Below are 14122 nucleotides of genomic sequence, written 5' to 3' on the forward strand. Positions count from 1 at the left end.
CTCACTTTCCACGCATCTGGGGCCCAGCACTCTGTTGCGGTGGCTCAGGCTTGGACAGTCCTGCTTCATGGGAGTCTGGAGGATCTTCCTGGAGCTCGGGTCCGAATAAAAAAAAAATGATGCACTCGATCTGGTGTTCCTCTCCCTGGCAATCGGCTCCTGCAGCAGCAATGGAAGTACAGCCAGCTCTGAGAGGATGTCCAGACGAGTTCGCTTTGGGGTCGATTGGTCCCACCAACCCAAGGGGAGAAGTTGTCAGTTGCAGGGCTTCTCTGGTCGAGGCAAATTTGTAGCTTTAGCAATGCAGCAGGGCTTCACCGGGCAAACCAACGGTCCAGGTGTTGCAGCAAGCCTCTCTTCCAAGTTCTTCTTCGGATTCCTTCGTCCAGTGGTCGACTCTGCCTTCCAAGCTAAAAGCCTCACCTTTATGCAGGTTTCTCCCACTCATTCACAGCCTGTCACACAGCAGGGTGATTGTACTCCAAGCACAGACAGCCAGCCAATCACCTAAGAGTGCATACTTGTCATCTAGGAGATTAAGCACAGGGAGTTTCGGGCAGCTCCCTCATTTCCTGCCCTGCCAGACACGCTGGAGCCAGAGTTCACCACTCAATCCCGCCAAAGATAAAAGGAACAAAGGGACCAAACCTGGTTTGGCGCACCGAGTAAATCTCAAAAAGGACCTTTCCAACAAGAAATGGCGAAAAAAGTAGGCCAGGGTAATTTTTACAAAATGGGCACCCATGGGTGTCTTACTGCAGCTGCAACTGCAGCCCGCAGAAAAAACACACAATGGTAGGAAAAAGTAAACCACTGCCACCAGCCATTAATTGTAGAAAGGGGAACATAAAAATGTTACATGGGAAACTAGACAAAGGGGATACCAAGTAACTGCTCCAGCACCCTATTGTAAGATAGTGTGTGCTGGGTCTAGAAAGTTACAATGTAAGTAAAGTCAATTTAACTTCACTGCTCCTGGAAACAGAAGGCGGGCTTGGTCATTCTTAAGTCCTTAACCAAACAGGGTGAATTGCTGTATTCTCTTGAGAATGGGCATTTCTGCAGTCGAGTATTGTGAAAGAAATGAGAAAGGGCAGATCCTGCATGCATGCACAGAAAGCGAAGACATTTTGGCACTTTGGCCTAAACATAAAGATTGCGATTTATTTATTTGGATTTGTAGAGAGCACGTCAGCCCGGGGGCATCGTGGCGCTTGTTACAGACATATCTTAGTTGCATATACATGACAGATATATAATTTACAGGAGCAGGTATGACATTTGTACATATTTACAGTGCAGTATATTTACAAAGTTAGCGAGTGTAACAAGTTATTGTGCAAGGAAGGAGGTCTTCAGTTTTCTACAAAAAATCAGGAGTAAGTTCTCAGATAGAAGCTATTGGATATCCTCGAGGCATACGCAACACTGTGGCAGACTGGAATGTCAGGCACTGTCAGAACTTAAGAGATTGGAGGCTACATCAGTGTTTCTCAAACTCCTTCACCTCTGGGGTTCTCGAAATGCAGCTTTTTAAAAAATCCTTTACCAATGTCAAGCATGAGTTTTTTCAGATGGAGGATGGATTGACAGAAAGCCATTTTCAAGGATGTAAAGGCTGATTTTTTGCAATAAAATAACAGGTAATTCAGTTTCTGAAAGTGGGATCTGCTTATCATTCCTCCCTTTCATAGTGCTCCATGCCAAAAACAGTGCACCCATGTACCTTTACTATGGCTGTCTCCTGACATCATCAGTGCCTGCCCTGCCGTATAGCAGGTTCAGTGGTCACCTGTGCTTCTGAACAGCTGTTGAAAACACAATGTTCCACCAGACAGAGATGGCTTTTTACTTGTCTGCACATCTGGTTCAAAACATTGTGTGCCCCCTGCCACCTGGTGGCACGTTAGAATGTCTGATCATTGCAGGGTTCGAAATTCTGATTCCTTGAGCAGGAGCCCAAAACCAGCGCCTGGTTGTCAGGCATCATGCAGTAGGCAAAAGCTACCGCTCGGGAACCAGGAGAGTACTTCACACGCCACAATTCTAGTTTTCACACAAGATGCAAACTTTACGCCCAGTGAGTATGATCTACTATATTTTAAGTGTGTCCTATATGTGTCATAAATCTTCTTTATTTACATTCCAACTCAAAGTTAATGTATGTTTGTATGACACCCTCCAAGAAGGTCAACACCTACTTGCGCACAGGAACCCTCCCTGGCAAACATTGCTTCAAGACAATCCTGACATGAGAATTGGCCCTCACACGCCAAGGTGATGATTACTAGAGTCCTTTTTAAGTAAGCAGACAGGGGAATGTGGTGGAGTTGGAGTAATCCAGAAGAGCAGTTTAATCCAGAAGGGTTCCATCATCAGCCTTTGCAGGGGCTCCTCAAAATTCCTACAGACAAGGCAATGTGCTTATGACATCAGCAGGAAAAGGATACTTGTTGCAGCAGCCAGAATCAGACTCCACCGGCTTGCTGAGGACCAATTCACTGTAGCATTTTGCCTATATAAAGGGGGACTCCTCTACTTTGGACTACTGAAGAAGGATTCACCTGGAACCTGGTCAGGAGTACAGTGTGCTTAAAAGTCCTCTGCCAGAGAGGTGAAGATTAGAGACTTCTAAGCAAGAGGCAAGCTCCAGCCATCCCCGAGACACATTTGGGGTAAAGCTGCTGTGTGGATTAAGGCCTTACTTGCTGCCAGAACACTGGAACCAGGATCCTACTCAATGGAAGTAGCAGTTCCTGCTGGTATTCTTTGGTAGCAGTCCTGGACTGGAAGTGCCAAACAAAGGCTATCTTTGCCACTGGAGACTCTGGGTAGTGCCTCCCAGAAGTAAAGGAACAGCCCTGGCTCCCGCCTTGAACAGCTTGTACACCAACTCACATCACCTGTTTGTCCTAAGCTCCTTCCTGCCATGTGCTGTTACTGCTTGGACAGCATCAGGTGTTGGACACAGTCGACCAGTTTACCAACCCAATGCCAAGTCACTAGCTGAGGGAGCTCCTGGAAGCCTGTCTCAACAACTTTATATGTTTGGGATCACTGCAGATTTAGTAGTTGTGCGGGGCTGACCAGGCACTTCAGCCACTACTCGTCCATGTACTTCATCGTCACACCGGACCCAAGATGAAACTGCCCAGGTTGCTTTTCAACAAAATTGGACAGATATCCAGGTTTATGTGTTCCTGTCTTCATGATTAATAATGAGATCATAGGATGGGGGTCACATGAAAAAAATGGCATCGCTTTAAAATGTTTAAACATCAGCTTCTCCATGCTTGCCGTACATGATCAGGTTTTAATGTACCTCTTGATGCCGAATTTCTTGCTCTTCTAAGCATTTCAGTAATATCTGTTATTAATCCATCTAATCAACCTCTGAACAGTGAAGCTCTGAGTCGGGCCTTCCATCGATTTGAACTTGCTTACTGCAGGATTGCCTCATGTCAAAGTTGAGCATCTAACCCTTGAGCTTTCTACCCGACAGTAAAAACATTTTAAAAAAACAATGCATTTGCATACATACACAGAAACAAGCTCTTTTGGCCACTAAGGAGTGTGCAGAAAAGTTAATATAGCAGATAAACAGGGGCCAGCGAGCCTCTTATAACAGGGGGGGGGTGGGAAGAGTTTCAGTGGCCTAATGACTAGGTTTGAGAAGGAGTACATTGGATACAGGGAAAAATACAGTAGTCAAATGTAGGATAACGGTCAGCGCATAAGCAGTTTAGCCAGCTAAGCAGAAGCTGTGACCTCAAATTATTAAATGCTAGTGTGGTGGAGAAAAGAGAGGGAAGGGTACAATTTGTGGTGAGGGAAGGTGTCAGTAGTACGGTTGGATAGGTGGGTCAAGATGATAGCTCAGAAACAAGGAGGTAGGCTTTCAATCTGCTGTGTTTCCTACTAAGCGTAGCAAGAAGAGTAAAAGAGCGAGCAGAAGCACGGGGTGGTTGAGGTGCCAGGGGACCGGGGTGGGTGGAGGAGGCAGAGAGAAGGCAGTTAGTGGGTTTTTGTAGGGGTTGCTAGGAGGAGGATGGAAGACATTTTAATTTAGCCCTATTTTTTTGCATAGTAGCCAGCCTGCTGACGATAGGAGGAATTGGGGGTGAAGTAAGGTAGTTCAAAAAGAGTCCTGGTAGCAAAGTTAATAATATTGTCATCAGACAGAATATATAGTTTGGAAGACCAAACCAATACAGACACAGTAGGCCAGTTTACAGAAAACAAAAGATGTTTGGTAGTTTTGAAGAGAAGGTGTCTGATTTTTAGGTTGGGTCGTGCCACCATTGCAGTTTTAGAAGAGAGTATATATAGATTCGTAGATGATGCCAACGTTTCCATCTGAAGAGGAATAGTGTCAGGTGGGAACTGGGTAGGCAGGGGAGGAGAAGAGAGGAGTTGGCAGGAAAGAAAAGCACCTGTTTTGGAGGATTTCAACATAAGAGTGTGTGAGGACATCCAGTATTTAATAGAGACAGTTGAAGATGTTGGTAGATAGTTCAGGAAAGAATAACAATATTAGATCGTTGCGTGCAAAGAGTTGGTACGAGAATGCAAAAGGCGTATGCAAGTGCCCCGAGAGCAGACTTGTAGTGTGAACATGAAGGGACCAAAGATTGAGCCTTGCGTTACATCAACAATAAGAGGAGTGCGTTGAGAGGAGTGTTCCAGGAAACAGAGTATTGACGAGGTGCCAGGTAGGACTTAATCCAGGAAAGTGCTTGATTACAACTCTAAGCAGATAGAGTATTGAAATCAAAGTGATAGACTGCACCATCGGCAGCACATGTGTCAAGGAGGATTAGGATATGCCGATATGTTGGAACGTTTAGCAGAGGCAATAAAGGTGGAGACATTCATGACAACAGTTTCAATAGAGCAGCAGGAGCGGAAATGAGCTTCAATGGGGTAACAAAGGTTTTATGTGTCAAAGTTAATAAGGCGGTTAAAAACAACTCTAACAATTTAGAAAAGCAAGGAAGCGACACAGGTCAAAGGTTGGTTTGCAGGTTTGGATCAGCACCTTGCTTTTTCAGGAGATGGGCGACCATAGCCGTTTTGAAAGTATAGGGAAAACAGGCAGTGTTGAAGGACAGGTTGAAGAAATTAACGAGGTGAAAGGCCAGTAGAGGGGTAATAGGCTTGACAAGCTGAGGTGCAAGAAGAGACAATGTTCTTTGTACGCAGAACATCTTCAAGTCATGTTACAACCAATTCAATTTCACCACCATACTGGTCTACTGCAGGGGTTTAACATATTAACTTGCAAGCTACTGACCAGGCCTAATGTGTACCCCGAAAGTCTGTACATACGCAAACAGCACAGCGCTGTCGCTGAGATTTAAATCTCACTCCCTGATAGGAGTCAGGAAAATTACAGCTGGCAAAACGAAAATGGCGCAATTCGGCCCCACTCACTTAGTCAAAGATTATTCTCAGTTTGCAATGTTTACGAGAATTTATTTTTTTGTCCGAAATTCGCTTTCCCCCAGACAAAATCCATGTTTTTTTGTGCAATATCGAGGTGTAGGGCAACATTCCTGAAAAACAAAGCAACATTTCAAATGATAAATATTTAAAATTGTCTCAGGAAAAGAAAACCCAACACACACCAAGACGCAGGAAAGGATAGGCAGCAATAAACAAGCACACACTCTACACTGCAGCCTACTCTAAGAGCCACAGCCAAACACAAAATTAAAATGTATGAGCTAAGCGCGGGCAGCACAGAAACACTTTTTCACAGAAACATGGCTATCGGACAACTACAAAGCAATCGGCAACAAAGCCATACCAGACAGCTTCAAACTAATACATTCCAATAGAGAAAACCGAAGGAGTTGGAATTCCAATGGTGCACAAAGACCACATCTGCGCCACACCACTCCTCTCCAGCTGATATAGAAGACTGCGAATTACTCCTAATCAAGCTCAATGACCAGGCCAACTTACTGTTCCTCCTGATCCACTGACCACCATTCTACAACCCAATTTTGAAACTAAGCTTGCTGATGCCAAAGCTAACCTCTCCTCTTACCATAACAATTGTTCAGGGGGAGGCAGTGAAAATATCTGGTTCGAAGGAGAAAATTTTACTGCAGCAAACTCTCAGCGCCCCAATGGAAATACTCCACTTACAACAAATAGTGAACAGACCGCACCCACTGTGCTGAACACACCTTGGAAGCAATTTTCTGCAGAGAGGACTCTCAACCACTGCCCGATCATATGGAGTTAGCACCACTCAATCCCATCCACGGTCAAAATCCCAAACCGCATATTACCCAGAAACGCAATTCTACATGCTACTAACAAAAAGAGGCTGGCCTGGAATCCCTGACAAAATGGAATCAGACAAACCATCTCCCAGCTAAATAGGACTACAGACTCACCGGAACAAAAACACTGGATCATAGGGTCCATTTAGCATCTGCAAAACCCTTCAAAGCCACTGCAAAAAAAGGGCAGCAAGATGGATCACAGAAGAACTGAGGTAACTCCAAAAAACAAAACCGCAAACTGGAAAAACTATGGAGAAGTCATTGCAACCAATTGGACAAAAACCAAACACCAACTCAGAATGTACAAATAAAGCAAAAATAATCATAGTGCGCCACAAGAATCCAATCGGTAACAAACACACAAATAACTATTCAAAATCATCAAAGAAATCAAAAACCCAACATTGTGCAGGAAATGCGTGATACCATCACAACCCCTATGTGACAACATCATAAACCACCCAAGAACAAAACTAGAAACGATTCAACAGACCATCGACACAAGCCGTGCAACAACAAACAAATCAGGAATCACCAGAAACCAGCACACCACCAACCACCACAACACTCGACTGATATTGGACAAGAAATCTTCAACAAACTAATAAAAAGGCACCAACCTCGTCGGATCCCCCAGTGACCCATGCCCGTCAGGCATCTTGAAAGAAATCCTCAACCACAGAAACCCAGCATCATAATTCGGCTACTGATTAATCAATCCCTAAATACATGAATAGTACCTAAAACATTTAAATCAGCATACATTAAACCCCTCCAAAAAACATGGGGAAGTGCAGAAGAACCAACAAACTAGACCTATATCGAATCTATCCTACTCAGCAAAACTATTGTAGTCCCACATCCAGTGCTCCAGATAAGATTTGGAAGTGGGAATATTTTTAAAGTTGGGAGTAGATATATTTTAGGGAGTAAAAATGTAAGTCCAACTCCCAATGGGGGCATTTTATAAGCGAGTAAAAATGTTTAACTGGAAAACAAATAGTTTTGCAATAATTATTTATTTGCACCTAGTTATTCATGCACATTAAAAAGATACAGGTTTACTGTTATTACTGCCCGATCAGAAGACCTAGTTTCTTCTGGTGGTACTATGTGCACTGCTGCTGCAATTATATTAATGGAGCTGTGTCGGCGAAATCAGGGGCAAGTGTCTGTGCCCTACTTTTTGTTCTGAGTATTTGTACTCCCTATTTTTTATTTTCTGGGAGTATTCGCCTATTTTTAGGGAGTAAAAGTGGCTGATCCACCCACTTATTTGTAGGGCTGACCACATCTACAAAATATTACTCAACCATGCAGAAACCAACGTAACACTACCACTCCCAAGTCAGCTTCAGACCAATGAGGGGGAACAGAATCAGCACTTCTATCCATATGGGATGACCTAAAAACAAACAGACAACAGCACCCAATCGGCCCTCATACTACTAGACATAGCAGCAGCATTCAACACAATCAGCAACACAAAGCTAATCCAGAGACTGGAGGAACGTGACACAAAAGACTCCGACCTAGCCATTGCTAACGTTCAGTTTGGTTGGTATGTAAAGAAGGTACATACCACCATTTACACCCAACACCAAAAACATGCGGCGTACCACAAGGATCTAGCTCTCCCCACTCTTCTTCAACATCTAAATGTCCCCCCTAATGATTCTTATGCAAACCCATGGGCTGACCGCCTACAACTACACAGACGATACCAAACTCATCTTCAAGATCACCTTAACTCAAGACCGAAACAGCAACTTCAACAAATGCCTCACGGACATATACAGTGGATAACAATCTCAAACTAAACCGGACCAAAACAGAAATAATGACCCCCCCATAGGATAATGCAACACAAACACACCTGAACTGGCCCCCATGCATGGGAACTCAAACGGAGGTATCCGCCGTGATACAAAACCTGGGACTCCTCATGGACAACAGACTCTCATTAGAGCCACAAGTCAACGCAATAGCATAGCATAAAAAATGCTTCTACTTCCTGTGCCCGAATCTCATATATAGACTAATAAATAATGGTCCCGGATAGCTTGCGCTGACAAGTATAGTTAAGATTTAGTAATCGTGATTTACAAAATAATAATAGTTTGAATATATTAGCAGAGACGTGTTTTAACTAATCTGGGTCTTTTTCAAGGATACGAGGTTTGAAAAACTACCCACGTGTGGTGGGTTGGTGTGTCAGTTTGATTAATTTCGATACAAATGGGCATGGCACTCCTACATGCATCCGGGTGTCAGTTGCAACTATCTATAGTAAGTGTCCGATGGTCATGTATCAGCTGTGCCTTTTGGCTCTAGCAGTGCACCAGTCTACGCTAGAGCTGAAAGGCACAGCTGCTACATGCCCGGATGGGCAATTATTACATCAAGTTGTGACACATGGATGCACATAGGAGTGCCATGCCCATTAGTCCCAATCAGGATTCATTGAACTGACACTCCAACCACTGACACTCCAACCAACTCGCCACACGTGGGGAGTTTTCAAACCTCATAGCCTTGGCTGACATAGTCAAACTATTAATTAAAACAATGTGTTACCACGATTAGTAACTATTTAACTATACTCATCAGCACAAGATTTCTGAGGTCCATTACTTAACTACTCATCAAGGATACACTACAGAAACAGCCTATACCTTGGAATGCCAGAACGCCTTACAAAAAAACTCTGAAGCATCTAAAATATTGCAGCAAGACTACTCCAGAGACGATACAAAAGAGCACATTACACCAGCCCTGAGAAGACTACACTGGCTTCCAGTATTAAAAAAAAATATATATATTTTTTTAAATCTTCCAAGCGCTCTGCATCCCTCACAAATCACTTCACAGACAGGAAGCCAAATTCCTCCAACCCATAATCAACCGCTAACAGCCGGGAAGAAACTTGAGCAAGCAATGACCTCTAAATCGAAACAAAACACTACAAGAAAAATGGAAATTTGGGTGCCCGCGTTTTGTTCCAGATAGCCAAACAATGGAACTCAATCACGAAGGAACCAAGAACGACACACCAAACGCCCAACTGAGCCAGCCTTACTACACACAGCCACCAAAAGAACAAACTGCCCCAAACAAACAACCCAGACACTGGACATTGCCCCTCTGGACAAAATAACCACAGTGCACAAAACCAAGCACACTCAGTAAGCCGACACACAGATGCCAGTTTTGTCTGGTACTGCAAATGCCAACAGAAGAGCACAACCTCTACCCCATCCCCCTTTCCCCACTAACCTACCCCACCCACTCTCTTATAGAGCCACGTAACTGCCTGGAGACCATGCAAATGGTAGCAGTGTGCTGTATAAATCAACATACCAAATCTGTATGACCCCCAACCAGTCTAAATTGCAATCAAAGCACCGGCACAAACATAGCCTGTCATAATCCTAGTACCTGCATAAATAACAAGGTGCTATATTTCTCAGTTATTGGTAACATGTTGCAATGACTAATAAATAATTTTACTTTTTTTAATGACCTATTTGCTATTTTGATTTAACCACAAGGCATAAATTCGTTTTAAAAAATTGATTAGCAGAGTTTTCTAATTAAAATGTTCTTGATTATCAAATACACTCATTTGATTAGCAATGCTTTACTAAGATAATGTTACCAAAAGTTATTTGTACCCATGATATAAAATGAGTAACAACAGAGCGGTTTTGTGTACCACTGAAGTAGGACATTAGTGAGATGAGTCAGGACACATTTGTTAAAATTCTGCTAGTCCTGGGGGTCAAGTAACTTAGTTTACCTACTCGACCTAAGAAAAAAGCACTCTACCCATGGCAACATAAAATGTAAACGCACTTTCTGGAAAATGGTGCATGTCACCACAAGCCCACTTTGTTTGGCACACTATGACCACACTTGTATTTTACATTTACTGCAATGTGAACGTTTTTCAAATATCCCCTGCAAATGGTACCCACCCATCATAAAATCTACTCTATGTGAGTGGGCGAAAAGATTTAGCAAGCCCTAGTTTAGTGCCTGTAAAATGTAAACAATTAGCTGCATGAATGGACACAAATATATACAGGTGCAGAAAACCGTTTGGCCAGCTCTCTCCCACAAGTGCTAATATATAATGTTATCATAATCATAAAGCAAAGCAAGCTCTGGAGGCTAACTACAGTGTAATGTATTTCAGTAAATCTGTAGACATACAGACTGGATGGAACTATTGATCACTACTTAAACGTCTAGTTACCTTTATGTATTCATTATGCAAAAGGAAATAAAGTCAGAAGAGGATGGCGCAGCAGGCAGAGAACTGGGCAAACTAGGTGGAATATTACATTTTGCGGCCATCCACCTTTCAGGGTAGGTGGTATAAAGCAACAGGGTGATAAGATGCAATGTCAAGGTGTATGGGATCAGCTCACGGATTGAGCACCAGTTGCACGGATGTATGCAACCAGCAGGTTACAGAACCAGTTGCATAACCAGATTTTCTATCAAAACCATTTGGCTGTGTGATCATGTAGGTTTTCAAAACGGTTCGCTCTGCAATAGGATGCATCTTCCCAAACAAAATGAAATATAGTTGACACTGAGATTTAGTTACACAAACCTTAACTTTTCTGTAAAGCATGTAGACCATGCAGCATTTTATAGTAGCAATACTGTAATTATGCATTATGTAACATGACTGTCTTTAAAAAAAGAAAGTAAAGTTAACGCATACTATTATGTCAGGCAAGATATAGTTAGTTCAATAAAAGTATCAGCTTTCTGGTTTGCTATTTGAAAAAGAAAAATATTCTTGCCTAGCACACCCACACAGACCATTGGCACTTGAGTGGAGGAGATGGCTCTCTCCATTAGTCCCTTTGAATTTGCAGTGAACAGAGAAAGGAGGGTGGAGAGATGCCCAAAGGCAAGAGAGGTATGCAGGGTGAGCTGTGCCGTCAATGAACACAGTAAATTAAATAGCTAATTTGCTACACATGTCAATTTAATTAGAAAATCCGCAGAACACGTCTTATTTTATGCCTCGAACCAGTCATCAAGTGTTATAACACGGTTACAAATGTATTTATTTGCACTGTGCTCGTTTGCATCTCCTCTTTTAAAAGCGAAAAGAAGACAACTGAAAGCAAAACAAATATATAAAATACCTCCACCTTCTTCGCTTTTAAAACACCTTTTTTTTTAAAGTGAGCAGATTCCGCACATCACCTACTTGCAGGGAGTTGTACGGGACCAATTTCTGATTAAATGACATTTAATACAGTTATAATTGCATATATGGTTTCGTGAAATATCCTTCAAACCTCAGAAACACACAATAGTAACCCCCAAACTCCCCCTCCCCCCAATTTAAAAGTTGCTGGATGTGAGCCCCGAAAGAGAGCCCGATCTTGGGTGTGAGGCAGAATGACGGACGTCTTCAGGCCAGTGCACCTAGAGGCAGCAGCACGGCACCTGGGCACTATGGGCAGTGTGTAAATAAATATATCTTCGGCCGCAGCCAGTCTGGCTCCTACTGCGCAAGTGCGTGTACACCATGGAGAGAACGGACGTGCACCAACACAGAGATATCCCTCCGCCAACTCTGACACAAGTAAACACTAGAATATATCCATTTACACAGCTCTTGTTATTAGAGACGAGACATATACGGGTTTTGGGGCATCCCCTTGCGATGCCTCTGTGTTTGCTGTTGTTTTAATGCAGATATCGAGCTACGCGTGCATTGTTCTTCCCTCAAAAGCTCCATGTTGGTGTCCCTCCGCGCGTGCCACCGGCGGACTATTCTTCGAGATTTTAGGCGCCCGTCGGTCGGCATTTTTGGAAAATCTGCTCGCTTTCCTCAAAGTCCCACCGCGCTGGAGCTGCTGCCCTTGGCCCGGACCACCCACATCTTGCGACACGGTAAGAAGCGAGGCCGTAGTCCCCCGAAAAGCTTTTCCAGGTCACTGTCGGCACACGCTGTGGTGCCTCTCTGGCCCGTACCGGATGTGGAAGTTGATCTCTTTGCTGGTAAAAAATAATTCAACTTCCCCCGGAACCCGCCATCCACACCAACGATTTCCTGTTTATCGGCCTGTGCGGCGCTTGTTTCCGGGGCCCTGGTGCCGCGCATGCCGCTGTTGCGTCTTTGGAGGCTTTGCCGGCGCAATGCGGACTGTGGCGGGGGGCGATGCCTACGTAGGGAGCGCGGGCCATGCTTCGGCCATGGAGGCTCCGGCGGCCTAGCGCGCAGCGCGGGCTTCCGCCTCTCCAGCCCACCCTTCTGTGGGACTGGGGGAGATCTCTCGCCCACTGGGAGGCATTATGCCCCCCCCGGAGGAGTTTCGTTTGTGCATAGGTGTGTCTGACGTACATTTATAAAATGAACAATGGCCCCTTCAACTCTGGGCAGGCAGGCTCGCCCAGGTGCACACGTGCTGCATATTAATTACAGTCGATGCGCCTAACAGTTTTTCCAAAAAGACTTCGAGGAACAAAACCCCTTACTATTAAGTACCCCCCCCCCCCCCCCCGTCACGTGACTGCTGTGATTCTGGCCTCATTCATAACTTTAGCTACCGGCTTCATGCCCCTCATTGGGTACGTGCCAGAAGTTTGGGTGGGTGGGCTATGAACTGAACCTTTATTTTATTTTTTGTTTTAAAGCGCGCTGCAGCTCAAAGGCATCGAGGGCGCTGTTGCAAGCAAGTGCCTTAGAGAATTTCTCTCCTATCATATAGTGGTAGTAGCAGTACGTGTTTGGAGTTTTCGTACTTTAAAAGTGAATGGCCAAAATGAGTTAGTAAATCAAATGTTTTTTTTGTTGTAATATTTAAGTAAAACAGGTGTCTAATAGAAACATTTTAATTGCAAACGTGATTAAATTGGAGCATTTTTAACGTGGACATGCATTAGGTGCCATGCAAAAGTAAACTTACTTTCACGTGAAGTATTTTCCTATGTTTTAGCCATCTGTTTAGTCTGTTAAATAGGATGTTGCAGTGGAAAACAAATCTTGCATTGTTGTTGCCCTCTCTGATTTTTGAAGAAGGTGCAGTCAATACCCGTAGTTAACCTCAGTCTGAACATTTTGATTGGCTGAGAGGTCAATAATGATGCGTGCTAATACATATTAGAACCTTGCGGGGGGGTTTATTACCACGCACTACCACCATCATACATCATAGTGGTCCCCTGGCGGATCTGAAAGAAAGAGGGGTAGGTTAGGACATGTTAGTAGGAGAGCAAGGGAGCTGTGATGTGCTGTTGGCAGCTTCAGTTCGGTTAACACTGTTGGCTGAGCTTTTTTGTGTGGTATCCGGTCTGAGGCTGTTGTGTAAGGCTGTGTGTGGTGGTGTTGCAGTGTAGTGAAGTGCGTGCAGGTTGCTGTGGTTTAAGAGGTATGGTTCTGTTTGAGAGGTGTGTGAAGAGGGGTGAGGTTTTAGTAGGGGTGGGAGGGGCAATAAAACAGGAAGCTTGGAACGTAGGCTGATATTTTTCAATCCCTTATTGCCACAAGTGCTGCTGCCTCTCCTTCTCTGCGCATTTGGCCGCCGTGGAAATGGAATTGGGCCTCTGTACGTGGCCCTGCCTTCCCTTTCCATGGTGGCCATGTTTGTAGAGTATTTTCTTTCTTTGAAGGTGACGCAGCCCAGTGACCCGTTTACGGAAAGAAAATACTTAAAATTAGCCCCGTCTCTTAACATGGTCCTGGGACGTTACCACCCATTCTAGCCCTTGGAAGGGGTTGTTAACGCTTAATTAGCACATGTAGATCATTCTTGACCTTCTATGAGCCAATAAGAATATTTAGAGTGCCTTCC

General features: G+C 44.1%; 1 protein-coding gene across 6 annotated transcripts in view; it reads left to right on the plus strand.

Moving 5' to 3' along the window:
* Positions 1-11304: 11304 nt before the first annotated feature.
* GABPB1 (GA binding protein transcription factor subunit beta 1) overlaps positions 11305-14122 on the plus strand; it is an 841719-nt gene continuing 838901 nt past the window's right edge. For 3 of the 6 annotated variants that reach the window (XM_069624968.1, XM_069624969.1, XM_069624970.1), the window contains exon 1: positions 11305-12657. In XM_069624968.1, the coding sequence (XP_069481069.1) occupies positions 12431-12657 (227 nt within the window). In that variant the 5' untranslated portion in view covers positions 11305-12430. The remainder of the gene's footprint in view (positions 12658-14122) is intronic. The other 3 variants (XM_069624972.1, XM_069624973.1, XM_069624971.1) reach the window with 1 other exon arrangement.

Source organism: Ambystoma mexicanum, chromosome 11 (genome assembly GCF_040938575.1).
Source record: "Ambystoma mexicanum isolate Mex_15411 chromosome 11, UKY_AmexF1_1, whole genome shotgun sequence".
Classification (NCBI taxonomy): Eukaryota; Metazoa; Chordata; class Amphibia; order Caudata; family Ambystomatidae; genus Ambystoma; species Ambystoma mexicanum.